The 25,507-nt window shown below is 37.6% G+C and overlaps 1 protein-coding gene across 1 annotated transcript in view; it reads right to left on the bottom strand.

The window, feature by feature from the left end:
- Nucleotides 1–3,573: 3,573 nt before the first annotated feature.
- The window catches only part of LTK (leukocyte receptor tyrosine kinase), a 27,821-nt gene continuing 5,887 nt past the window's right edge, over nt 3,574–25,507 (bottom strand). Inside the window, exons 8-21 of the mRNA XM_072428349.1 lie at nt 22,104–22,286; nt 20,693–20,791; nt 20,148–20,297; nt 19,378–19,488; nt 17,201–17,387; nt 16,881–16,971; nt 13,499–13,563; nt 12,550–12,679; nt 11,685–11,782; nt 10,983–11,075; nt 10,181–10,282; nt 9,147–9,281; nt 8,394–8,484; nt 3,574–5,743 (exon numbers count right to left, since the gene is read on the bottom strand). Coding sequence (XP_072284450.1) covers nt 5,357–5,743; nt 8,394–8,484; nt 9,147–9,281; nt 10,181–10,282; nt 10,983–11,075; nt 11,685–11,782; nt 12,550–12,679; nt 13,499–13,563; nt 16,881–16,971; nt 17,201–17,387; nt 19,378–19,488; nt 20,148–20,297; nt 20,693–20,791; nt 22,104–22,286 — 1,922 coding nt within the window. The 3' untranslated portion in view covers nt 3,574–5,356. The remainder of the gene's footprint in view (nt 5,744–8,393; nt 8,485–9,146; nt 9,282–10,180; nt 10,283–10,982; nt 11,076–11,684; nt 11,783–12,549; nt 12,680–13,498; nt 13,564–16,880; nt 16,972–17,200; nt 17,388–19,377; nt 19,489–20,147; nt 20,298–20,692; nt 20,792–22,103; nt 22,287–25,507) is intronic.

Below are 25,507 nucleotides of genomic sequence, written 5' to 3'. Positions count from 1 at the left end.
GTCTAAGATATCAAAAGGTCCATATAATACACCCTGTCAGTATATTAAACTGAACAGAGTTAAAATGATGAAATGTATTCATATAAGTGGGAAGAGGCAGAATAAGTTTGTATTACAATATATAGTAAATGAAGCCTGGGAGTTGTCCACTCAAAAAATGGCAGATGGAGGGCAAAAGGTGCTAGTCATCAGTATCCTCTGTGATCTGACCACATCTGATTCTATTCTGTATACTGTTTGGTACTGTGTACGAAGAAGTGTGGTGTTTGTCATCCAGATCAGTGGTCCCCAACCTTTTGGAGCTCACGGACCACTAAATATACGGACTCCGGACTGCACAAGCCGTGTCAAAGGGTAAGAAACTTCCTCCAGTGTGATGTCATGATGTCAGAACCCGCCCACTCTCCCATCCCAGGTCTAAACCTGGGATGGGAGAGTGGGTGGGTTGTGTTCAGAGGCACAACCCGCCCACTGCCTCGAGTCTGAGATGCATATGGGAGACATGGTCCATGGCACTGACCAGTGCGCCCCCACCAGAGTCCTTCTTCTGACCTCTCTGGGGGATGCACCAGCCAGAGCTGTGGACCGCCAAAATTTTCTCTGCAGGTTGGGGACGAATTTGCTTCTTCATGTCAGAACCTCCGGCAAGGAGAAAAGTAAGTAAGACAACGGTACCACCACCAAATTTAATCTCAAATTTTTACTCAGGAAGAATCTGAAGCCTTATAGTCCCCTATTAAGGATTCTATTCCCCTCAGGGAAATCCCCGGGTCCAGATAGTTTTGCCCTGGGCTATTACAAGGCAGTCAGAGACCTATTGGTCCCCCACTTTTTTCAGGCATTCAACTCTCTGACCTCTGGGAGCAAGTTCTCTCATGAATCTGTGCTAACCCACATTTCAATAATCCCTAAAGAAGGAAAGACTCGGCCTTGTGCGCGAGCTACTGACCCATATCTTTGTTAAATCAGGATTTGAAATTGTTCACCAAAGTACTAGCTATGAGATTGCAATCTGTCATCAACAAAGTGTTCCACCCTGATCAGGTGGGCTTTGTCCCATCCCGGGAGGCCAGGGACAACACCACAAGGGTTCTCAGCTAGATCCTTTCGGATTTTCAGGACCCCGGATTTTCTGCTGTCCACGGACCCAGAAAAATACTTTGAAAGAGTAGATTGATGCTCTGTGTCTCAGACTTTGGCCTATATTGGGCCGGGTGATAAAATGATGTTATGGATTCAGGCGATATACAGCACTCCATCGGCTTCGGTCAGGGTCAAGGGCTTCTTTTCCAGTGTCTTCTCTATCACAAATAGGATGAGACGGGTGACCCCTCTCACCTCTAATTTTTATTTTGATTCAGGAGCCTTTGCTATGCCATGTCAGTGCGTCCGGATATGCCTCTGGCTTGCAGATTGTGGGCAGTGACCATAAGGTGGCTGGTTTTGCAGATGACCTTATCTTTATGATTCCAAGCCAGTGACCTCTCTTCTAAACCTGTTGAGGGAACTGCAAGAGTATGGGAGTCTATCCAACTTCAAGATCAATCATTGTATATGTGCAGCCCTAGATATTTCTCTACCTCCGAGTATTAAGCACCAATTAGCAGAGAATTTCTCCTTTAAATTGGAAGTCACTTCCCTTAAGTACTTAGGAATCTAGTTCCTGTTCGATTTGCAAAAGATCCTCCACCTTAATTTTATACCGCTTCAACAGGAAATGTTTGGAGATTTAGAACAATGGGCCACTAAATCCTTTTCATGGTTTGGCAGGATGTTGGGTTAGCACACCTTATTTAATATCAATTATGTCTCACCAACAATAATGCTTTACCAGTATATACTGGTATATGTATACCATATATGAGGTCATCCTAAAGGAATGCAGCATATCCTGTAACTGGTATCTTTATAAGGTAAAATTCCTCCCATTGACTTTAATGGTGTTCAAATTCGATGTTCGACCACCCGAATTTTTTTGCTATATTCGAGCGAATAGCTGCCAAATCGAATAGTGAGCTACTCTACCAACACTAGTCTTGATATGTCTGTGAGGCCAATACCCAAAGATCCTGGGTTTTTCTGCTCCTTCTCAATGACTGGCCACAGAAAGTTTATAACAAACCAGTTGTTAAACACCTGTTAAACGCAGCCAAGGCCTGCATCCCTAGCCTGTGGAAGAAAGTGTTGGCCCCTTCTGTAGGGATGTGGCTCCACAGAATAAACAAAATTAGATTAATAGAGGACCTGACTGCAGGTAAATATAAACTGGATGAGAAATTGTTGGAAACTTGGGAACCTTGGATTATGTTCAAGAATCTTCAACCTATAAAGATTTGCTGGGCACTTAGATGGTGGAATGTGACTGTAGTAATCCTAGGCAGGCGGAAATATATTTATTAGTGGGTCTTGCAATGTTTCTTCTGGTGCTATGCATTTCATTATCCTTATGTATTTCATTCATGTATGGGAATAATGGTGTATTTGTCTCTTTATCTTTCTATACAACTGGTACGTGCGGTTACTGTTAAAATATGCTGGGATCAGAATTTGTCCTCCTTCCCCATATGTTACTATTGCTTCTTATTTTGTTTCCTTTGTTTGTTTTTTCTTTGTCAAAAATTTCAAACAAATCAATAAGAATATAATGTTTAAAAAAAACGTATTTTAATTTTCCCGCCTGGTTCTGCCCACTAGCCCAACAGTCCTAACCTCCAGCCAGACACTGGCGAGCAGATGGCAGGCATGTGCTTCCCCTGGCCTCGCGTCCCCAACGTTCACATGCAGGGGACGTAGATGCCGGCCGGGCATCACCAGGTTACACAGATGCCCATCCGGCATCGCCAGGGGAAAAAGATGGCAGGCATTGCTGGAGCCAATCACTGTCCTGGATCATTACCTGTTGGACCCACTGGAATGGATCTGTTCAAGGACTAATTACATTTGCTAACAAATAGAATATATCCCAGCTTCACTGATAAGAGATAAGATCTTCTCTAGCCTTGGAGAGCTTTAATAAATTAGGACCAGGATTTCTCAATCAGGGTGACACACGGCTCCCCGCGCATGCGCGCTCCGGAGTTCGTAAGTTTAGTGCTCCGTGATATAAATGTTTACATTCAAGGTATCTAAATCACAAAGACTGCTGAAAAGAGGAATGCCAATGTCAACTGCCACATCCTACTATTAATTCTGTTGTTGGTGACAAATATAAATCACTAAATAGACTACATTTCAGCTCCTTTAGCAGTGGTTCAGTACTTGGTTCACCTTCTGGTTTAGCCAACAAAGTAACAAATCTATAGATACAATGAGTATTATTGTTGGAGGTGCCACCTTCCACTGGGTCACTTGTGTGACAATAAACAGAGTTTGATATTAATTTGCCTCCAAATGGTTTTATGTCTAGATCATCATTACCTGAACGAGACAATCAAAGGTTTAAAAGAGATTTAGTATATCCAACTAATAAGATAGAAAATATTTATTTCCACCAGTGGTCTTTATCATGAATAAATCTGGACAATAAAAGATATCCATTGGTGTATAAATAAAATGTCTTTATTTATATTACTGCAATAGTTCCATCTATTAATACAGCAGCCTGTTCAAGGTTGCATTCTATTCAGTTTATTTGCCATATCCCTTTAAGAGGACCTGTTGGCTACCCACAATGTTGGCAGCCATTCTGAGTCTTCATTTCAACCAACAAGGCTAGTACAGTTTCCATATCCTATTGATCTCCCTCTGGTTTGATTGGTTGCTACAATCTACACATAAATCTCTATTACATTTATAGTGCATGAAGAAAGGCACTTTTTTCATGCACTTTTAAATGATAAATACAAATGCATCAAAACAAAAGCTTTGCAAAATCGTTAACGTTTGTTTTCTTTAAAAAGCAGCCACAACCAGATCAGTAAGACCTCCACCTTGTGAGCAGCAGAGAAGGACCCTTGCTCCCTACGTGAAAGCACTGCTGAGCCTGTGTTCTCCAGTCATCAGCAAGCATGAGCTTTGCCAATTGTAGAGCGTTAGATATGACATACTAGAGGAAGACATAGTCCCATTCTTCATCTGCCAAGAGGGACAGGCTTTTTGGTAATTCATGAATTTGTCTTGATGGATCCATGGACTACATTGGGCGAGCACTGTACAACAGCACAAACACTTGAAATGTACTTAGCTGACCTAAACTATAAGTTGAATTGGGTTGTAATAACTAATAAAACGAAGTCTTGTCTGGTTCTCAGAATGGCTACCTTCAGATGAAAGGTAACAGGTCCTCTTTAACCAACAAAAGGAGCAATAAAAATATTGACATCTATGCAGAGAAACGATAGCTTAAAACTTGCAAATGTTCATTTCAACAAGTTTAGAACCTCAGAAGTACATGACAGCTCCACTATGTAATATAGTCCCTTCCAGGTAGTTTGGCAGTGATGGGTTGGGTCTACAAGCAGAATGGAGATAAATTTCTCTTTGTTATAAAAAATATAATGTTAACTCCACAGTCAGCAGCGACTTGACTGTAGTAATGCTGCTTTAAATGAAGCCCTATACAGAACTTGCATTTTTCAAGTTCAGATATTTCATGCTAAACAGTTCCTCTACGTCTGTGCAGATGGCTGCTGTGCTGAAAACCATAGAAATGCATCACAAATCCTATAAACGCCTCCAAGGCTTCAGATGTAATGTATGTTACCATGTATGATAGGTGCACCCAGCTGCACCTATTCCAATGGGATGTACTGGAAGCTGTCTTTTTTTTTTGGCAGGAGGTGTTGACCAGAATCCAATAGCTGCCAGTGGCGAGTTCTCATTGTAGTTCCAGTAGAATATGAGACTTTACTATTTTCCTTGAGTATATCATGTCCCTTTGTTGCATAGCTTAACATTAACCAGACGTTTCAACAGAACAACCTGACCTTAGTATAGAGTCCTATGGCTTATTTAAATGGACATCAGATTGCAGAGAGAATCCTACTAATAAACTGAGATGTGTATAACTAAAGAAGACATTCTATATTTTCAAACCTTATTGCCATTCATCAAGCAAACTCAGAAGAAATAAAAAAATATATTACTTTGCTACGAAGTGAGGTCAATGCCAGTATGCTGCCCTTAGCCAAAGTATGTAAAGTTCTGCCTAAAAATATATTTCACAGTGTTTACTGGAGATGTAATTTTTTTTTGCCTGCAATCCAACATAAAACAAGTGAAGGTGGTCAGAGGGTGAAGTGAGTTTTCTTTGGAAATGCTAAAACATCTGGCTTGTGGTACAGAGACAAGTCCCATAGTTCCAAGGTAAAAACCTGAGTCTTCTTATCCTAGCTGGAGACTAGGATGCTTTAGCAGGTCAGCAAGTGCTTTCCATTACCCAAGACCCGTACGTTGGGTTCCAGCGGTTTTTGGATTTGTTCTTTAGTTTGTGGGACATTTGGGGTTTTGTCTCTAAAGATGAGATTGGGTTTGATTGGGCCCATGAACTTTCTGAAGGTTCATCAACACATTGTAAACTGGTAGTGCAGAGGTTCCAGCTCACCAGGTTTTCAACCCGTAACTCCTCAGGAAGATCTCCTAGTTTATGTTCCATGGTCTGGGTGTCCAGCATAACTGGGAGGGAAGGGTTGCCCAAAAGAGGCGTCATTCCATTACAGCTGGTTGGCCGCATAATTGTGCTGCCTTCCTCTTCTGGAGCTGGGCTGCTTTCTACAGGGAGATCAGTATTGATGACATCAGGGTCCTGAAAGACATGACAGCCTATTAAAATTCATCATTCCATAAAAAATTGTTTTTAATTCTAATTAAAATACTGTACCTGTTCCGACTTACATACAAATTCTACTTCAGAACAAACCTACAGTTCTTATCTCGTATGTAACCCAGCGACTACCTGTATTTACTCAATATATATTGAGTAAATACAGGTTGTCGCTGGGTTACATACGAGATAAGAACTGTAGGTTTGTTCTGAATTAGAATTTGTATGTAAGTCGGAACAGGTACAATATTATAATAAATGCAATTAGGACAGATGTTTGTCTAAACATATTATTAGGCAGCGAGGTGTCAATTACTGTAATAAAATACTTACTGTAAGCTAATCGCAAACAAGCAAAAAAAAAAAACTTTATGAAGCCTAGACATTCATTACCTTCTGGAGCAAGCTGTGCTTTGATTTGCAGAAAGAAACAACTGCAGAACTTGTCTTAGTCATTTAAGAGTAATTTAAAAGTTTCAAGATGTTGATCAGCTATTTTTAGCAATAGATTTTATCTGCAAGTCATGCAAACCGCCACCCTCCAAGCCTCTGTCCTGCACATGAGGGAGCAGGGAAGCCCTGTTCATATCTAGGAGTCATCTGTATGTTAGATGTCCCTAACCAGGGGACTACCTGTACTAAAGTAGGTGACAGCACACAGCAGCCATGTCGGTAGTTAAACACTGCAAGAATACAACAAAACCGTAGAGCTTGATGCGTTTCAGGCTATATATTGTAAATACGTGAAATGCATCAGATGGGAAGTGCTACAGTTGTGATTTAACCTTTCTAGGTTTCAATAAACATTTCCATTGCAGACATGATTGGTTTTACCATCATCTGCTTTCAATACAGGTATAAAGCATTACAAATCAAGATTAGAACCCAGAGAGACTGTGGAAGGGTATGGACCGGCCTTTGGCAGTAACTTATTTTCTGTGTGTACAGATATCCAAAAGCAGAATTAATGACAGATAATTAGGGTTATAGTCAAATAATATTGTACAGGATGTTACTGGCACCAGGTACTAACACAGAGAGACAGTAATGTGGATCATTCCAAAAAAAGAAGAGGACTATCTGTCCATGTAGGTTGTGTTACCTGCACTTCCAGAAACCAAAACAGCTCTGTTACTTGGTTAGTTGGACTCTGACATGTTAGTTGATAGCTGATTATTTAATTTGATTAACTAAAAGGAACAAAATATAGATTCCAACATTAATTTCTATCAAAGACTGCCTCCAGATTCTCCAATGTGCTTGTAAAGACTTCTTCGTGCTTCAGTTGCTGTGAACATTGGTTGAATTAGATGCATTGTTTGCAAATTTTAGGCTAGATGACAGAAGACACAATTTTGTGTGTGAATTGACTGCACTTAGAAGGAAAAAGATAAGACACTTCCGCTTTTTTAATTTGAAGATATGCAAGTAGAAAAAAGACTTGATTTCCTTTTTGTTCCTTAATCACAAAGTAACTGCACAGTTATACTGACCCATTGTTTTACCCTTTGCAATACTATTCATCCTTTCTGCCAAAAGTATGTATTCTGTGCATACGTGAGATGTTGGGGACTAATGATCTATGTTTGTGTCCTGCCAAATAAGTTCAAGTTGGTCAACCAGAATAGGGCTATAAATGAATGATGTGTCTAGCTGTAGTTCATTTCTGCTTTGTGGAATATTACTAGGATTGTTCTTTGGAGCAATCTAGACACTAAGAAAGAAGGATAAAATAGTACTTTCATAGCTGTATAAGCAGAATTTTCCCACATCCTGTTTTAAACATGCAATAAGGAAAAAATAAATGCTTTATCAAGAGAAAATGTGTATTGCAATCAATATTATGGTGATAGATTAATTTATGACTGTTTTTTTTTTAGTAGTTTCTGTTAGTAATGGTTGCTTTTTTTGTTTAGAATATTAGCATTTTTAAATCTGTTTCCCCAGTGGAAAACAATTTGAAAACCAACCTGAAACCCCAAGTTGAGAGTGTAAGCCACCATGCCAACCAATGTGGTAATGCATACACATTCATATATACTGCATTAGGGAAGCCCATTCATTTTGAAAGGGCTGTCAATCTACTGCAACAAATGAACAGGATCTACAGCAGTAACATTGCATCAACATGTGGCAGCTACTGCATTTTCCACTGGAGTACCATTGTAAATGAATAGCACAACAATGTATCACAAAAAATACAAAAGATGCATATTAGCCACATGTTACTGCAACACATAGGTCTCAAGAGTTCATTAGACTTGTACTTATCTGTATTGTAGAACCAAACTTTAATGCATGCAGATCCTGGATGAGCACATAGGACATATCATGCAGAAGAATATTGGGCATGATGATTATACAAAAAAATGGATTGGTGCTGTGGTAATGGACATCTCAATGTAACAGAAAGCTTAGGCTTGGGGACTTATAATTTATAAAAAGCTAAAAGGTCCTTATACAGTAAAACTAAGCTAAGTGCAGGAACCATTAAGGACGGGCAAGAGTCCAATCTATATATATTAATATATATATATATATATATATATATTAATATATATATGAATGCTTAATACACTTTGCAATGCATTACTAAAGAAGCTCAGACTTATTTTCAGTGATATTATCCTACCTGCGTGCAGTAGATAATTCTTTCCAGAATGGTTGAGAAGTTTGGTCGATGATCTGGTGTGTGTTGCCAACACTGTGTCATTATCCGATATCTAAAACATAAAGAAAAGGTAGAATCATTTGCCATGCTCAGCACCATAAAACATTTCAGCTGGACATTTTCTCATTAATCAAACAGATAATTTTATCTTAGTGTGATTTATTAGAAAGAATCCTGAATTTTAAAGCTGATCTGTTTATATTTTGGCTTCCCTGGTTTCTCCCTTTCTCCCTCTAACATGGTAATGAAATGATTAAATAAATTATATACATCTGATTTTCTTTGTGCAGTTTAGGCAGATCATGACTGCTGGGAGTGGTTGTTCAGGTCCTGTACATAGCTTGCAGAAATCAGGAAATTGTGATAACACCCACTTATGAAGCTGAACCTACATCATCGAAAGAGTTGAAATCAAATGAATTACTGGTGTGAGCCGGGTTGGGGAAGAAAGGGTTAGATCAGTGTTTATTGACCTTTTTAACACAGGGAACCCCTTGAAATAACTTCTATAAATGATATATCCGCAATTCACAGTACACTAGTGTGGTGGCCATTAAGAGGAATGAATTTACATTGTTGACCAGTGGAAAGAATATCATTCTTACAGCCCAAAATATCAGTAGCAAAATCCGCTAATCTGCCTATGATCATAGGGAACATTTTAGACATATATAAATATGTAACCAACAGAAAGTTTGCAGACTGAACACTTACACTGGTCCTGGGCAGTTTTTGGGAGGATCCATCCGTCCACCACTTGTTACAAACTCCAGCACCTCCTGATTGGTTTTACATGGGTAAGGCATGTATCCCAATGAGAAAATTTCCCACAGTAGTACACCAAAGGACCTATGATCATAAATGTTAACAGTTAAAAGACAAAAGTTTTTTCTCTAAATTTGTGAACAGAAGAAGGGTTAGGACCTGTTTTGGGTTTTAATTCTGTCTGCAAGTCCTTTGCGGAGATTGCCTCTCCCTTCCAGGGCAAAAGACAATTCTAATTAGGACTGAAAGTGATGAAAACCCTCTCTAAGATCCAGCAGAAGCTTACTAGATCCACCATAAGCATTTATTTGTATCGGGCCCTTGTGTGTAATAAGCCATTGCCAATACTTTCTGAAGTACCAGGACAAATAGAATGCATTCATTTCTTTAAATGGAATGAACAACAATAAAATCATATATTGTCCAGATTTGATTTTAATCAGATTCTATTAAAAAAAAGGTTTAATGGGTACTTTAGGGCTTGATAATGCTGCACAATATGTGTACTGGACTGGTGTATTAAAGAGAAACTGAGGATCAATTAGTAAAATAATTTGAGATGTTGTTTAAGCCCTAAGCAGACATCCTGAGCAATAATACTAATTACCAATTAGGATTACTTCAGTTCTATCAGCACCAGCCCTGATGAAGCGAAAGCCTTTGAACAACCAAACCGCGTTGTATTTTAATGATATAGGAATCTAAATTTTTCATGTTCTTATTAGCTAACTCGAGCAAAACTAACTTTCTGCTAACACTCCTTGTAAAGGTGTCTAATAAAAATCATTCCCACTATGTTGCCCAGAACCTGACAGTTTTTTTATTGCTTTTGGATGAAGAGGAGTAAAGGAAAGGGGATAATAAAGAAAACCTATATGGTTAACGCTATCTCCATTAGATTCTCTTATTTTAACACACAAAAAAATACATAAAGAAGGCTGTATAATTTTATTACTATATTTTAGTACTATTAGGATCTTTACCAGGAGTCCGTCTTGGAAGTAAAGATTCCTTCTAGAAAGGCTTCAGGTGGCATCCACTTTACAGGCAGCATGGCTCTTCCTCCCTTTCGATAGTAACTTGCTCTTCAAGAAACAAATCATATTTCACCCATATTAAAGATAGTGTTTAGATATCTTGCTGCTCTCAGTATACGTGTAGTTAGTAAAAACTTTTCATTTCATATTCTCTTATTAAAAACTATTAATATATATATATATATATATGTACTATTGGAGGCAGCAAGCTATCAGCTTTAAACCTGGCTGTTCTTTCACAATTCATACACAATACATATACAATATATATACATAGATTGCCATAGAAAGGAAAAAAAAAATCAGTTTGTATGTTGGTCCCTGTTTTCGTGCTTACTAATATGTTATTAGCACACAAAGCTGTGACTTTTCTAGATAAGACTGAGTGGCCTAATAAAAGAAGAGTGAGTGCTAATGAGAGATCCACTATGTAAAATGCCTCTTGAGCTACTGACTTCTGTAACCAGGCATTATAGCAAAGAGCCTGAAAAACATGCAAAGAAAACCATAAACCTCCATGTGCTGGCTCAAATAGAAGAACCTAAATGTTATTTTACAGCCTATGTTTTGCCTATAACATTATAGCCCACATTGGACATTTGTTTGCATGCTACCTACTGACACCAGTGGGGAAATTCTGGGCACTAAGCCTGATTACCAGCAGCTGAAAAATCAAATGTTTTATGACTGCTGTTATGGCTAACAATGATACTTTTCCTCAACTCCAGTATAGAACTGTAAATCTTACTTGTAGATGTCCCGAGCCATCCCAAAGTCACCGATTTTAGCCACGCGTCCACTGTTGGTTTGAGTCAGAAGGCAATTTCGGGCTGCAATATCCCTAGTGGAAATCATCCAATGTAAGTATTGACTTTTTTTAATTAGTTTGCCATGACATTGGTGAACAATCATAGCCGAGTAGTACACAAAAGACAGATGCCCCAGCCATATTAAATCAGTGATTATATTCCTCTGTAGAACAGGTATACTATCATATAATTATCAATGAAGTGAATAATCACATAATCATACAATTCTCTGACCGGGTGCAATTTATTACTACAAGTTTAACATGCAATGGCTATAAACTATTCTAAGTAATAGGGTTTAATATATAAATATGATAATACCCAAACATGTCATTGCTCTAAAAATCATCTAATCAAATTTGATGTTTAAACTTAATTGGTGGCTATCAGGAATCATTTATATTAAAGTGGTCATAGACTTTTTGATGAGTTCATAGACAACTATATGAATAATATCTTCCTGACGTTGATCCTTACTTGGCATAACTGCCATGTACCCATCTACTATCCCTTCTGAGTTTGGCTCTTCTTCCCCCTTCCTGCTCAAGCAGGTAAATGTGATTCAGTGGGTGCAACACTTATGTAAAGTTTTTAACATTACTTAATTGCTTGTTTTTTGGCAGAGTTTATCCAGCATGTACCTGTGTATGAATTGGCCCTCTTCCAAGTACTTGCAGCCGCAGGCAATGTCTCTGGCCATGTTGAGCAGGTCTGACATTGTTAAGGTTGATGGTCGGTTCTAGACAGAGGAAAAAAAGTTGATATTTTTATCTGTAATATCGATTATTCCTAAAGATATGAGATTTCTTAATGCCTTGCCGCTCTCTTTGCTCCTTCAATTACCTACTATTGACTTCCTCACTCATAACTACATCATATGCATGACCCCAAGACTTTTCTAGGGCTGCCCCGACTCCTATTCGGCTTGCTCCTACTTTCTGTTCATTTAAAAGAGCACTTAAATCCATCTTTTGAAACTTGCCTGTCCGTCTTCTTCTGAAACCGTCACTACTTACCACCATTCCATAACCCCCCTCCTATTGTGTGATACGTCCCCTCCTGTTTCACTGTCTGTATCTGTCTGTCATTTGCAACCCCTATTTAATGTACAGTGCTGCATAATATGTTGGCGCTATAAAAATCCTGTTTATTAATAATGATAAAAATAATATTAATAATAAATGCCATTGTGCTGATTTAATAGCATTCCTATTGTTTTCTACTACGTGGATTTTTAAAAATTGCCTATTACTAAAAGAGAGAAATTCAGTAACAAAACCTCTTTGTCAATGATTTTGGGTGGATTACTGTCATGATAGTTATACCAATACATTCATAATAAACATGGCTTGACCTACATGCTTTCATCATCTTTAAACAACCATAAAACTCTATCATTTTTTGTTTCTTTATTTAACGCTTTTTCAAGGGGTATCGAAGAATCAATACAACAATGAGAACAAAAAACCAATGGGTCACAAATGGAGTCTATCAGCTTTTACTCACCACCAATGGGCGATTTTGCCGTAGGAAGGTTTTCATGTCTCCACCAGACATCAGCTCCAGGAGGATAAAGCGGGGAACAGTCTGCAGACTGACTCCTATACAACGCACTATATTCTGGTGGTTGAATTTACTGTACAAAGGAAATAGGTATCAGGAAATGAATTAAAATGTTGTACAGAAGATGAAAATGTAAAACAAAGTAGTGGCATCTTTGCTTGTATCCATTGGGAAATAGCATATGACATTATTTGTTATTTGGTGTTTTGTACACGGCTAGTGTGTCTGTATTATGTTCTGTTGGAGCCAAGCTTTCTTTACTAGGAAGTAAAATGATTTCTATGGAAAGCATTAACAGGGCAGCATGGTGGCTCAGAGGTTAGCACTTTGGACTTTGTAGCACTAGGTTCCAGGTTCAAATCTCAGCCAGGACACTATCTGCATGGAGTTTGCATGTTCTCCTCGTTTGCGTGGGTTTTCTCCCACATTCCAAAAACATGCAGTTAAGTTCATGGACTTCCTCCCAAAATTGACCTAAGACTATGTTTTTGACGTATGACTATGGTAGAGACAGCTAACTATGTATCTTAAAGTGCTGCGTAATATGTCAGCACTATATAAATACTAGGTAATAATAATACCCAACAGAGCAACATCTGTGTTTATCTACATAAAGTAAACCTTTCTTTAGGAAGTATTATCTTTAGTCACTCACAAGGTGCAATAAGCTAATCCATCAGTTTTGCTAAACTAAAAGCAGTTCCATCAGAAAAGTAAATGGTTGCAGATTGCCTTGTTTTCTGTATAGTACTGTATATATAATGTTCATAAACTGTATATATAATGGAAGTTTTTCATCACTGTGAATGGTACTTGCAGTTCACAATCTAGACACAAGAGGGCAGTATTCGATCACTATTGATGTATATTGCACTTACAGTAACATTATTACCTGATTATAAGGGCTTCCATTAGAAAGTCCATCTCATCCTGCTCAGAGCATAATTCTGGAAGGGTCTGTAGTAGAAAAAGTTGGAGAAAGTGTGAAATTATGGTAATACACATTGTGGGTATCCCTATGTAGGAAAAAAAAGTTTTATTATACAGACATAACTTAACTGTATTTTAAACTGACATTGCTTTTTTTATGATCAGTATCATGTTTCAAAATACTTATCAACACACTGAATAGATATAATTGGTAAAGGGTTAAAAACTATAATATGGTGCATTTGTGGTTTCAGTGGGGAAACAGTCTTGGTCATGCTCTTAGTGGTCCTAATTAGGAGTGGACATAAAGAGGTGCAAAGTGTGTCGTTGAATGAGGTCCCCAAACCTCCTCAGCCACGATTGCCGGTGTGGGGGTGCCAAATCAGTTCAGGGAAACCGAAGTCAGTTCTGCAAAGGGACCCTCTATTGGCTATGTCTGCCCCTGGCCCTAATGACACCCTATTACACTCTGACACACAGGTTGTCACCAGAATAGAAAGTGAAAGGGCATCTCAATGGGGACCCTGACCTTTCTAACCCTTCCTTCACCTCATGGTTTATTAGCAGTCCCAATTGGTGAGATTCTTCCCCTATTACAGTGTCAAGCAGGTCGTAATTAAGGTGAAAATCTGCTCAACAGTGACCCAGTAGTAAAAACCTTTCTCTGCTTTATTGCAAAACAAAACAGATGTTTCGGCTGGATCTGTACTTTAAATTCCAAATAGTCTTGATTTTTCTTTTACTTGTTATGCATTCAGACTTTGTAATAGTTTTTTTTTTAATTTTAATTATGAAATTGTGCATAATAGGTCCTAAAGTAAAGTCTTATACTAGCAGCATGCTAAAGAGCAGGACCACTGTTCTCACATAGAGCATGACAGTCTGACACGCCCCCTGCACAGTGCTCCAAACACCAATGTCCATGATCCCTGATCAGCATTGCTGATTGGAGTCCTGTGCAAGGGGGCGTGTTGGGCCATAATGCTTTATGTGAGAGCAGTGGTCCGGCTCTTTATCATGCTGACAGTACAGGGCAGCTTCCTATGTAAAGCACAAACTCATAAAGTAAAAAAAAAGTCAATCTTCAATTAGGGTTTATGGCTAATTGCACAAAAAAAATAATTTTTCAGTTTGTGACACCTAGGGGTCTACTTAAATAATAATAAATCTGAAATTAACTGAAGCATTCCTAGATGGTGAACCAATTATTGTCATTGAAACACATGAACCTGGAAGATTCTCCATCAGGGAATATTTCAGTGATTGTCAGATTCACTACTTCATAAAAAGAACTCATCGAACCACTCTGAGGCTTCCATTGCCATATATTAGGGACCCTGAAGATATGATTGCCTGGATTCTCAGCTCTACTGAGTATCAACTGCAACATTCCATATTTATCCAAACCCATGATCTGTAATGAGGAGGTCATGTCATTAGCATAACTGTAATCTGAAAATGAAACTTTGTTGGCATAAATTATATTTATAACTTACTGCAGCTTTTGTTGCTACTGTTTATTGTGCATTTCAGTATTCTCAATAAACAGCCTTTTCTATGTATAAAAACAGCTTCCACGTTCATCAATTCATATGGATTGTGCTTTGTGCTATAATAAACCATATAATTTCTGGTGCGGAGACTGGAAGTCACATGTTTACTAAGTGATACACAACGATCAACCTAATTTCCTACCAATTTGGTTGTCATTATAAAGCAGCCATTAGGAAACAATAAATGTCAGATCATTTGACCTCCCATTCGATGTGCTCTTTAATTTCATACAGGCCAGTTAAGTATAACAAGGAAACAGTTATGAACAAAGGAAGCTGGGATAGAAGCCACATGATGTGAAAAGGCCACCAACATCCATGGAGCACGTCATGCACATCATAATTGTATTTAGAATGCATTGACATACATTAAATGCACATGAGCTGATGTGCATTGGCATATTTCTTTTCTGAGTTTTATTAAGTTTTATTCAATGGCAGAATATATAGTTTGTTGCAGCAGTCCAATGCCAGAAATGCACTCATTCAAATGAGTAATGTGTGTTAACATGTATATGTGCTAACATATTTCAGTATTAAAAAACTGAGCTGGATATAGTGGTGTGAGTTCACAGCTCATTCTTCAAATTGTAAAAATATGTGTTAACATGTATATGTGCTAACATATTTCAGTATTAAAAAACTGAGCTGGATATAGTGGTGTGAGTTCACAGCTCATTCTTCAAATTGTAAAAATATGTGTTATGTGGTTAACGTAACGCCATATAGCAGGCACACATGGCATTTTCAGGACCAAGCAAGTTGTGGAAGACAGGGAGAAGTTGGCCTGCTCTACAATGTTAGTGGTGGTATGATTGTTTAAGTATTGTCAAAGGTGTTATTATATAAGGCCTAGCATACACAGAGGTTTTTTTTCTAGCCCTTGTCTGTGATTACAATTGGATGATATATTAATGGATTGCATATATTTAGAGCATTGTGTTATTAATAATGAATTTTTATTACAGGTAGTCCCCGAGTTAAGAACATCCAACATACAGACAACTCTTAGATACAAACGGTGCTTCCCTGCTCTTTTGTGTGCAGGACAGAGGCTTGATGGGGGGAGGGAGACAGTTTGCATGACTTGCAGAAGAAATCTTTTGCTTTTCTGCAACCTCTCAACTCTTTAATGACCAAGACAAACTCTGTAGTTGTTTCTTTTTGCAAATCAAAGCACAGCTTGCTCCAGAAGTTAATAAATGTCTAAAGATTTTTTTTTTTGCTTTGTTTGGGATTAACTCACAGTCAGGATTTTATACAGTAACTGACACCAGGTTACCTAATAATATGTTGAGACAAACATCTGTCCTAATTGCATTTATTAAAATAATGTACCTGTTCCTACTTACATACAAATTCAACTTAAGAACAAACCTACAGTCCCTATCTCGTATGTAACCCAGGGACTACCTGTACATGCTTTACTCCATTGTTCCCCATACGTAGTGATCGCTAGTAATTAAGCAAGGAGGCAATCATAGGTGATGATCGTTCCAACAAAAATTGTGATGTGTACCCTGCATGTGTGATGTGTACACCAACAATGCTAAAACTATAATATTGTCACTTACATTGCGAGCAGGGTGTCTGTGTATATCCATCTGCCACAATGTGTTTTAGTAACTTTGTTAAAAATGTGATTTGAAAAAAATATCTGAACAGCTCCAGAAACGCTGTAAGCTACCCCAAACTAAATTTTTTCCTAAGTATTTCTTAAGAAACAGGTAGATGGTCCATGAAGCCCTTACTTATGATTTACGTACATCACTTGTATTTCTGCGTACTAACCTTAATGGCTACTTGCAAAGGATTGGGGTCTCCAGAAATACCAACCACCAGACCTTCATAAACCTCGCCAAAGGCACCATGACCAAGGGCTCTAGTGAGAGGAAATCAGTAAAAGATTAACATTTTTCTGAATTTATACAAACAAATCTAAGCATTCAGAGATAAAAAATGGCTTTTTCAAGACAGAGGGGTATTTTTTTTTCCTTGCATTTATAGCTAAAGTTAATGTTTCTTTCTCATACATCATCCCAATACCCTTTTCCTCTTTTAAGGTACAATATATTTACAATATATCACTTTTCTAATTCAGTTTGTTATACCTGAGCAAAGTGATATTTTTCCGAGGAACTTCCTTCAGTTCACTTAGCCCAGCTCCTTTTCCAGCAAAGCAATAATTTGGATTGTAATCAGTCATGATAATGGAACTGCGGATTTTACTAAGTTTGTACTCCGTGCTTTGCAGTCTCACCCTCGCACCTTCCAGCTGCTTCTTCTTGCGGTGGTAAACTGCAACAGAAAAAGAAAAAACAGAACATTTACAAAAAGAATCATACCGAGTGTACTGATTATCCCTGTAAATTTCTGGGTTAAGAAAGATGGAAGCTCCTATGGCTCCATTGTCTATTAAACGTCGGCACTCCTGCACTGTATAGTTGTTCAGTGTCACTGACTCACAAAGTTTTAAATTAGGGAAGAAAATTATAATTTTGTAGATTCCAGTGGAGGATGTTTCATACCTCTGAAGTTTATTTTAAAGATTTGCAAGTAGTGTCCTATGTCATCTATCTGCTGGAGGATTCTACATTCAGGATAAGCTTTTCTAGGACTTGATTATTCATGTATTCATGTATTATTCCTAGAACAAAGGAGTATGCTGACAACTGAGCTGTTATTGAAAATGTAAAATATTTGGATAGGTAGTGAGTAGAAGTCAAATGCATTAAAACAAGTTAACCTTTGAGCAGAATGGCGTCTAAAATCAGTTGATCTCATGTGGTGCCCGACAGCTGGCACCTTGCCACCTACTCCACTGTACTAGTTCCTCAAAAACAGCTTTGGCACATTTTACAGTGGGCAATAGTAACCTCTCATTGCAGCCCCCAATCATTCTCTATAGATGGTCATGGGTGAGATGCTATTATCATATGTATAACTCTGGATCAAAGTAAAGTCAAGTCACCAGCCTTAGCCTTCAGAACAGAATTTCATATCCTTTGTTAGGTTGAACAGCTCACATATATGTATTTCCGCTGTGCATTTAGAAATTTACCCGTTTTTCAGTTTTAATGATCCTGCCTGTAACTCTGACAATAGTCCATAGGCATATATTGATTCAAAAATAATGATCTCTTGATAAATACAACACATAATCTCTTTTTATATATTAATGTCAACCTGAAGGGAAGAATTGATCTCCTCACTAGCTTGGTTACTCTCATACACAAGTGGAAGAAATTAGTAGGAATCTATATCATGACACTTACTGACAGATTGTCAGGGGGGAAGAGCAAAGAAAATGTCAATTGTTTCTTTTCCGAAGAGCCACCATTATGGTGATCAGTGGGGAATGGGCATTGAGAAAAGGAAGGGGGTCTGGGATAGTCATCAGAGGAAACATTGACTAAATAATTTCACCACTCATATCGGTTCATCTTTTAGTGCTGACAATACTACCAATACACATTATTGATCTAGGGTTTATAATCCTATCCTAATACTATTGGTAAAAAGATAGAAGGACACATGATTTACGACTTGTTTAACAGGTATTTTTGATTTGGCAGAAAATGTATTTAGGCATAAAAAGAAAGCTTAAATTTATTACATTTTTGTTCTGGGATTCAGACGGGCTGCTTCCAAATGCAAGAGAGTACTTAAAACTTAACAGAAAGTTCTTCAGGTCTTTTTAAAGTTCACAGTGTTCACAGTCTCATAGAGTCTTTTCTTTTGCTCTGCATGGCCAAAATGCAGGTTCAGTTATTGATCAATACCCAAAACCTGTGGGTCAGACGTTTATTAGGGTGAAAGTGGTCTATTGGTGGAGCAAACATCATTAAGTGTCATAGAAGTATCAAAGTGTCATAGAGTTGCCAAGTTTCCCACAGTTGGTACTAAAATTCAGAAACCATTCTGAACTATAACTTTTTTAATAATGTTATCAAAAGCAAATAAAAAACACTGTAACGGTGCTTTAAAAAAACATAAATCACTTACACTAGGCTTTGATTAGACTTCAGTGAGGTTATGGCGCCATTACTATAGCCTCAGGGGAACAGCTACATGCAGCATCTACCTGCAGCAGCCCAATAGACAATGAATGGGGGCAATATTTCAGTACCATTCACTCTCACCTGTTCCAAATATGCCGATGCTAGTTCCTCAGGAAGCAGTGCTGCCGAGTGGCTTGCAAGGTGCCAGTCATTGGGAGACATGTTTGATCGCTTGTACATGACCCATATGTGATAATATATTCAGTGTATTGTGATTGCAGACTTACCAAATGACAGACTTCCACAGGCAAAGATCACACCAAGTATAACCGTAGCAATAAGCACAGCAAGAATAAGTGGAAGAGGAAGCTGCTTGTCTGGAATCGGACCTTTGGGTGCTGAAAGAATGTTGAAAGTAGTTACATAGTTGCATAGACAAGTTGAAAAAAGAAGTAAGTCCATCAGGCACAACCCCAAGGAAAAACAATATGCCAGATTTAAAACCCTATAAGACATAGCTGATCCGGAGGAAGGCAATTCCTCCAGATGCAAAGGGTGCCCTGCAAGGTATATATAGTGCAGTGTTTTTTTTTGCCAATTTTCAAATTAAATTCTCCTTGCCATTTGTTATAGGAAAGTGCTTTACAATCTATTTATCACTTAGTGAATATAGATTTCTTCTGAATTTCACGCATCATTAACATATTTTTGCTTAGGGCAACTGCTGTGTTGGAATACAGGTTCATAAACCATAGTAAATTGGATTATAATGTTTAAAAAAATAAATAAAAAATAAAAAAGCATATTCCTATCCTCTGGACCCACACAGTACACCAGACATGGCTGGCATTCCCAGTGAAAGTGAATAGTGACCATGTAGCCCACATGGACTTTAGCATTGCCTGTTCCTTCTGCAATAAAGAACCAGTCTGCTCGCTCTTTTTTACTTTTGAAATGTAATCCCAATTTAACTGTAAGCTCTGCTACTGATAGCCACTTTCTCATACAATAAATTCACAGGAAAAAAAGCCATAAGCACAGTTGGACATTTTCCTACCTAGACAGGTGACATTATCGGCTGCCAGCATGGTCCCGGTATCGCATATGCACACCACTCGCCGCTCAACATCCTTCTTACAGTTACCAGACTTGCAGTGACTGCAGTTTAGAAACAACTCAATATGCACTTCCCCATCATTTTCCATTGCTGTAGGAATACAAAATGAAGTTATAGACAGTGGTACACCATCGTACATATTTAGGAATGGTCACAATGCATATTGAAAATGTTGGCCTATATTGGCCTATGTTTTATCCCAAAATAAACTGAAAATTTTTAACGTATTGCAGAAATGTCCTGAATATCCTTTTTTTTTAATTTGCACAAACACTTCAAGTTGTTCTGTGAGTGAAGAATACAGAAGTAGGGAATTTTCGTCTTCCATCCCCTTCACTTGCCTCTTAGAAATACCTGATCATATTGTGAGAACTGTCTACAGCAGAAATCTAAAACAGACCATGTAGAATAGACGCAGCAGAGTCATGAATAATATTAAAATATAGCTGGCTTCTGTCTGTCTACTTAGAAAGAAGTAATCTCACCAGCCAAGGGCTGAAGAAACATCTCTCCGGATGGATGAATGAATGATACGCCATCCTGCCCATCAGCGGAGACATCATCCAGCTGGGACACATGTCCACCTATAATAAAACAAAGGAGAACAGAAGCTCAGCACTTTCCATGTCTGGTATTTTTCAAGTAGTCAAATGTATAGTATGTGATGTATAAACAATCAATAATAGTAACTATAACTAAGGCTCAGACCACTTCCCGAGATGCTCCTGGTTTCTGCCACCAAAGAGCTGTCATTGTCAGTGTTTACTTTCCCAAATACTTTCCTAGAATAAAGTGGTGTAACACGTTTGTTTTACTATGTTTAAAACAATGGGGTTTATTATCATCCTATATTACTTCCTTTTTCCACCAACAACTCAAAACTGGGAAAGAGACCTGATTTATAGTGCAGGTTTAATCCACATATATATTATTACAGGTATTTGTAACCAAGCTGTGCAACTATATGAAACAAAAACATTTTTAACTCTATGGCAGAAATGATGTGCAGCAGTAGTGGAAAAGACAGGCTCCCCTAAAGGTTAAAGCTTTGGGAGTATTATGTATTCACCAGAAGAAGGTAGGGATTTGTCTTCATGATGTTCTCAGGTTTTAATAGCTTGAGTTTTCCTTATTGCTGACTGTAATGTTGCATATAGAAGACCAAATTGGCAGATAGCGGCATAATCCAAAAAAAATTATGTGGGTGGCAGGCCATAGATTTACAAAGAAAAAAGAGCCATAGAATACAAAAATCTATCAATCAATGGACCTTGCATTTAGCTTGACGAAATAAACAATTCTGGACTTTAAACTTGTGTGGTTTTCCATACCCCTTGACCTTACTCATGGCACCTGTTTTATGCCTTTATGTTTAGGAAATGCCTTATTAAAGCCAACACACTCTTCAATATGGACCACAATAGACACCATAATATTAAACTGATGGTGGATCTACTGCTTCCCATTCACATTGATTTATTTGCTGATAGTAGTCTGGCACAGGATGAGAACAGGGTTAGAAGATACAAGCACAGGAAACATTCACCAGATTGCCAAGGACACACTACCAAATGATTGCCAAAGCCATATGAAAAGATTTATTATTTTTACTGTCTTATTTTCATTGTCTCCATGCTATATTCTGAATAAAAGCCAGCAGGTGGGTGCTAGCATGTACCTAACGTTCATCTCCACATGATGCTGTAAGACTGGACAGTGTAATAGTTAACAATTGTACACATTTGTATAGCTTTTAACATTTTGTCCAAATAGAAATTTTACAGATTAGCCTGATGCTGTGTGAATATGAGATTGCCTACAGTTTATATATATAAACAATTAAAGTATTATTGTATTAAAGCTGCAAACATTTAGCAATACTGAGCATCGACCTACCTTGATATCCTCCTCCTCCTCCACCAGATGTACATGGACCTCCACCACCACCAAATCCACCGTAGGTGTCCCACTGAAGAGTGGCCCTTGCTTGATAGCAGGATTGGCCCCCTTCTGCTCCTTCAAGAAGTGACTTCCCGGCCCATGGCAACTCTGTGATATCACTCCATCCACCACCTCCACCTGCGCAAAAAAAGTAAATGATAGGTTCAGAAAATGTGTTTTTTTGCCCTAAAACATGATAATATTGTTACCTTTTCATTTTCATGTAAGAGCAGTAATTGCATTTTTCTTGCATTTAATCTTTCAAAGAATAGAATGGTCACTTAACTTCAACACAACCTCTTACCTTTTCCTTAATTATAAGCCCTCTCCCCAAAAAATCAAATCTTAACCATATACAAATTCTACGTCTATATGGCCGCCCATTAAAATGTGTTGCAGCACTGGATTATAGGAACATCTGAGACACAAATTAAGGATGATTTGGCTCGGTAGGGGAGATAAAAACTCAACTTCAATTTTTTCCTGCTGAAAGATTAAGTGACTCCATGTCATTATTTATTCTGAAATTGTACATATTACCCAGTGTTCCCAAGTCAGCCTATAAATGATTTGTTCTATGCTATGAGGATAGTAGTATACCAGAGAGACTCTATAGTCCAATTTCACATATAGGGCCTAATTTACAAAAGCTCTCCAAGGCTGGAGAGGATACACTTTCATCAGTGAAGCTAGGTAATCCAACAAATATGGAATGGATTTGGTCTAGAATTAAAAACATTTGCTAACAAATAGCAAATGACTTTTAGGAAATCCATTCCAATTTTGCTGGATCGCCCAGCTTCACTGATGTGTGTCCTCTCCAGTCTTGTAGAGCTTTAATAAATCAGGCCCATTGATTTCAAAGAGCATGCATGAGTCCGCACATGTAGATTTTAAAGAGCCCAGAATAACCCACATTGCACCTAACTTTTGACACCATTGGCACACCTTCCTTCCTTACCCACAGAGACTAACCTAAAATAATTTTGAAAAGATCCATTTAATGTATGTGTGAAAAAAATTTCCATTATGAGTCACAGCTCAGATATGTAGTACACTTACCTACTGCGTGACAAAAGATCTTCTAAAATCCATCTACACAGTGTTAGTAAATTGCAGGTGGAGGAACTTTATTTGATAAGGTATTATTGACCATATGTAAAATATTTTGCATTCATCTGGTAATAATTCACTGTGAATCTATTTTACCCTAGACATACATTTTTATGAGATACTGCTGTGAAATGCATGGTAAACTGATGGATTAAACACAGACATCAGTGCCATGACTTGCAATGATCCTCACCAATTTTAATGTGATCAAGAATTCACTAATTTTTCTTATATGTTGTATATTAACCATTCCTACTGGCTCTTTATGTAAAGGCAATTTCTAACCCACAAGAATATTAAACTATAAAGATAGTATATTATATCTGCAGAGAAAAGAAACATACTCACGTTTTATATAGGCATATCTTTATAAAAATAAAATCATTAGAAAGATATGCAAAAAAGCCTGGTTATATATAGGCTGCCTCAGCCATATTTACTCATATTATAAGCAGGCTTATCATAGGCTGATTTGCTTGGGTCCGCTTGCAGCTCTGTGCTACTGAATATTATTTTGGAGATGATCATTGACATGCAAAAAAATTCAACTCTGCAAGTATTGAATTTAATTATCATCAAGTGTGTGTGATTTGCATGAAATCTGCATATACTTTGCATAAAAGTTGACTTTCTGCATCTCTTTGACCATCTCTAATCCTTAGTAGCAAGAAGCCATGGAATTTTCCACCTGGTCTTTATGCCACATACGGAAAGTAGTTTTTTTTATGGTTCTTGCCAAGAAAAAGAGATGGTTTTGTGCTACAAAAAAATGTGATTTAGTTAGATGTATGCCCTAGTGACAAAGAAATAATTTATAAAAATGTCCACTTTAAATATAAATTGTGGAATGGATATGAAAAGCAAAATGTTGAAATATTTGTAATGAAAAAAATCTAAGGAAAATGGAGAACTCAGCATGATACAAAGAAAACATTTTAAAGGTCACAGCTATGTACAGTATATTACAGACAGAGCATTATAGGTCATTCAGCAGGCAATGATATTGCATGAATTTTCAATCACTCATGTGGTGTCATTGTGTTTTTACACTGTTACAGCAAGGAGCATTTTTTATGCGGACATATGAGAAGGTGGTATCTTTGTAGACATAACTGTGCAGCTTACAGAAGACAATGAAAATAATCACAGTGAATTAAATTAGAGTTTTCCATGAAACAGGTGCATTGAGGTGAAACAGCCAAATGTGATACTTACCATCTGAATTATTATCCATTGTTTCTGCTGTATATGCATGAACTGATTCATTCTAATTCATGTGGAAATCATACATTTGATAAGCCACAGAAGTCAGGATTGATGGTATGCATGATTTTGCTTTCATTACCTTAATATTTTTTGATTATCTCTACTCTGCTGGAAGACATTGCTACCAATGAGAATTCTTAGTTTAGAATATAATATATAGAAATAATATATTATTTTTTCTTTGTCTTAACCGTAAGAAGCTGCATCTGATTTGTTTGCTTTGCTAAGTGTCTTATGTTGAGGATCATCCAAATATCTATACCAGCCATTGTCAACCAGAGTTCAATGGAATCCATGAGTTTCTCCAGAAGTTAATAAGGGGTCATCAAACTGTGACTGATTTACCTCCCATATTGACACCACTTTGTACAAACAACTGCATGATTCTAATAATGTTTAGGTATCTATAAAGGTGTTATTCTGTAGGGGTGGGGGTCATTCTTTTTACTGACCACCCATGTAAAAGGCTTTTCCCCATTGACCGTCCAAACAAAATTGGTTTTAGTATGAATTCCCTGTAATCTAAAAAATATTTGAAATGTTTCTCATGAAAAGTTGAGAAAGACTAGTCTATGCTATTGGTTGTACTATGCAATAAATTGCCTTAGCTATATTTAAATGTTATAAGTTCTATATTCTGTATTATTCTTTATGCTGTTGAGAAGGTTATTTAGAATCAGAAACTGCCAACTGAAAATTCTGGGAAGACCTGAATGAGACCCACTTGTGCAAGAAAAAGACTTTTAGTTCAATTATCTAGGTAATTGTAACACATAAATCACTTTACTGTACCTAGAACTACATCTCATACACCATTAATTGTGAATATTCTTTATCCTTCAAGCATGTGCACTACAGAGTGCAATACACCCTACAAATGTGCAGGAAATAATTTATTTCCAATGCCCTGAATAGATAATAATGTAGATATAACACTAGTGGCTGTGGAACTGCTCCTGTACATGACATCCAAATAGGTT

The sequence above is a fragment of the Pyxicephalus adspersus genome, chromosome 12 (genome assembly GCF_032062135.1).
Source record: "Pyxicephalus adspersus chromosome 12, UCB_Pads_2.0, whole genome shotgun sequence".
In the NCBI taxonomy this organism is placed as follows: domain Eukaryota; kingdom Metazoa; phylum Chordata; class Amphibia; order Anura; family Pyxicephalidae; genus Pyxicephalus; species Pyxicephalus adspersus.
Note: the sequence above shows the minus strand (reverse complement) of the source record. Positions and strands in the feature narration are given on the sequence as shown.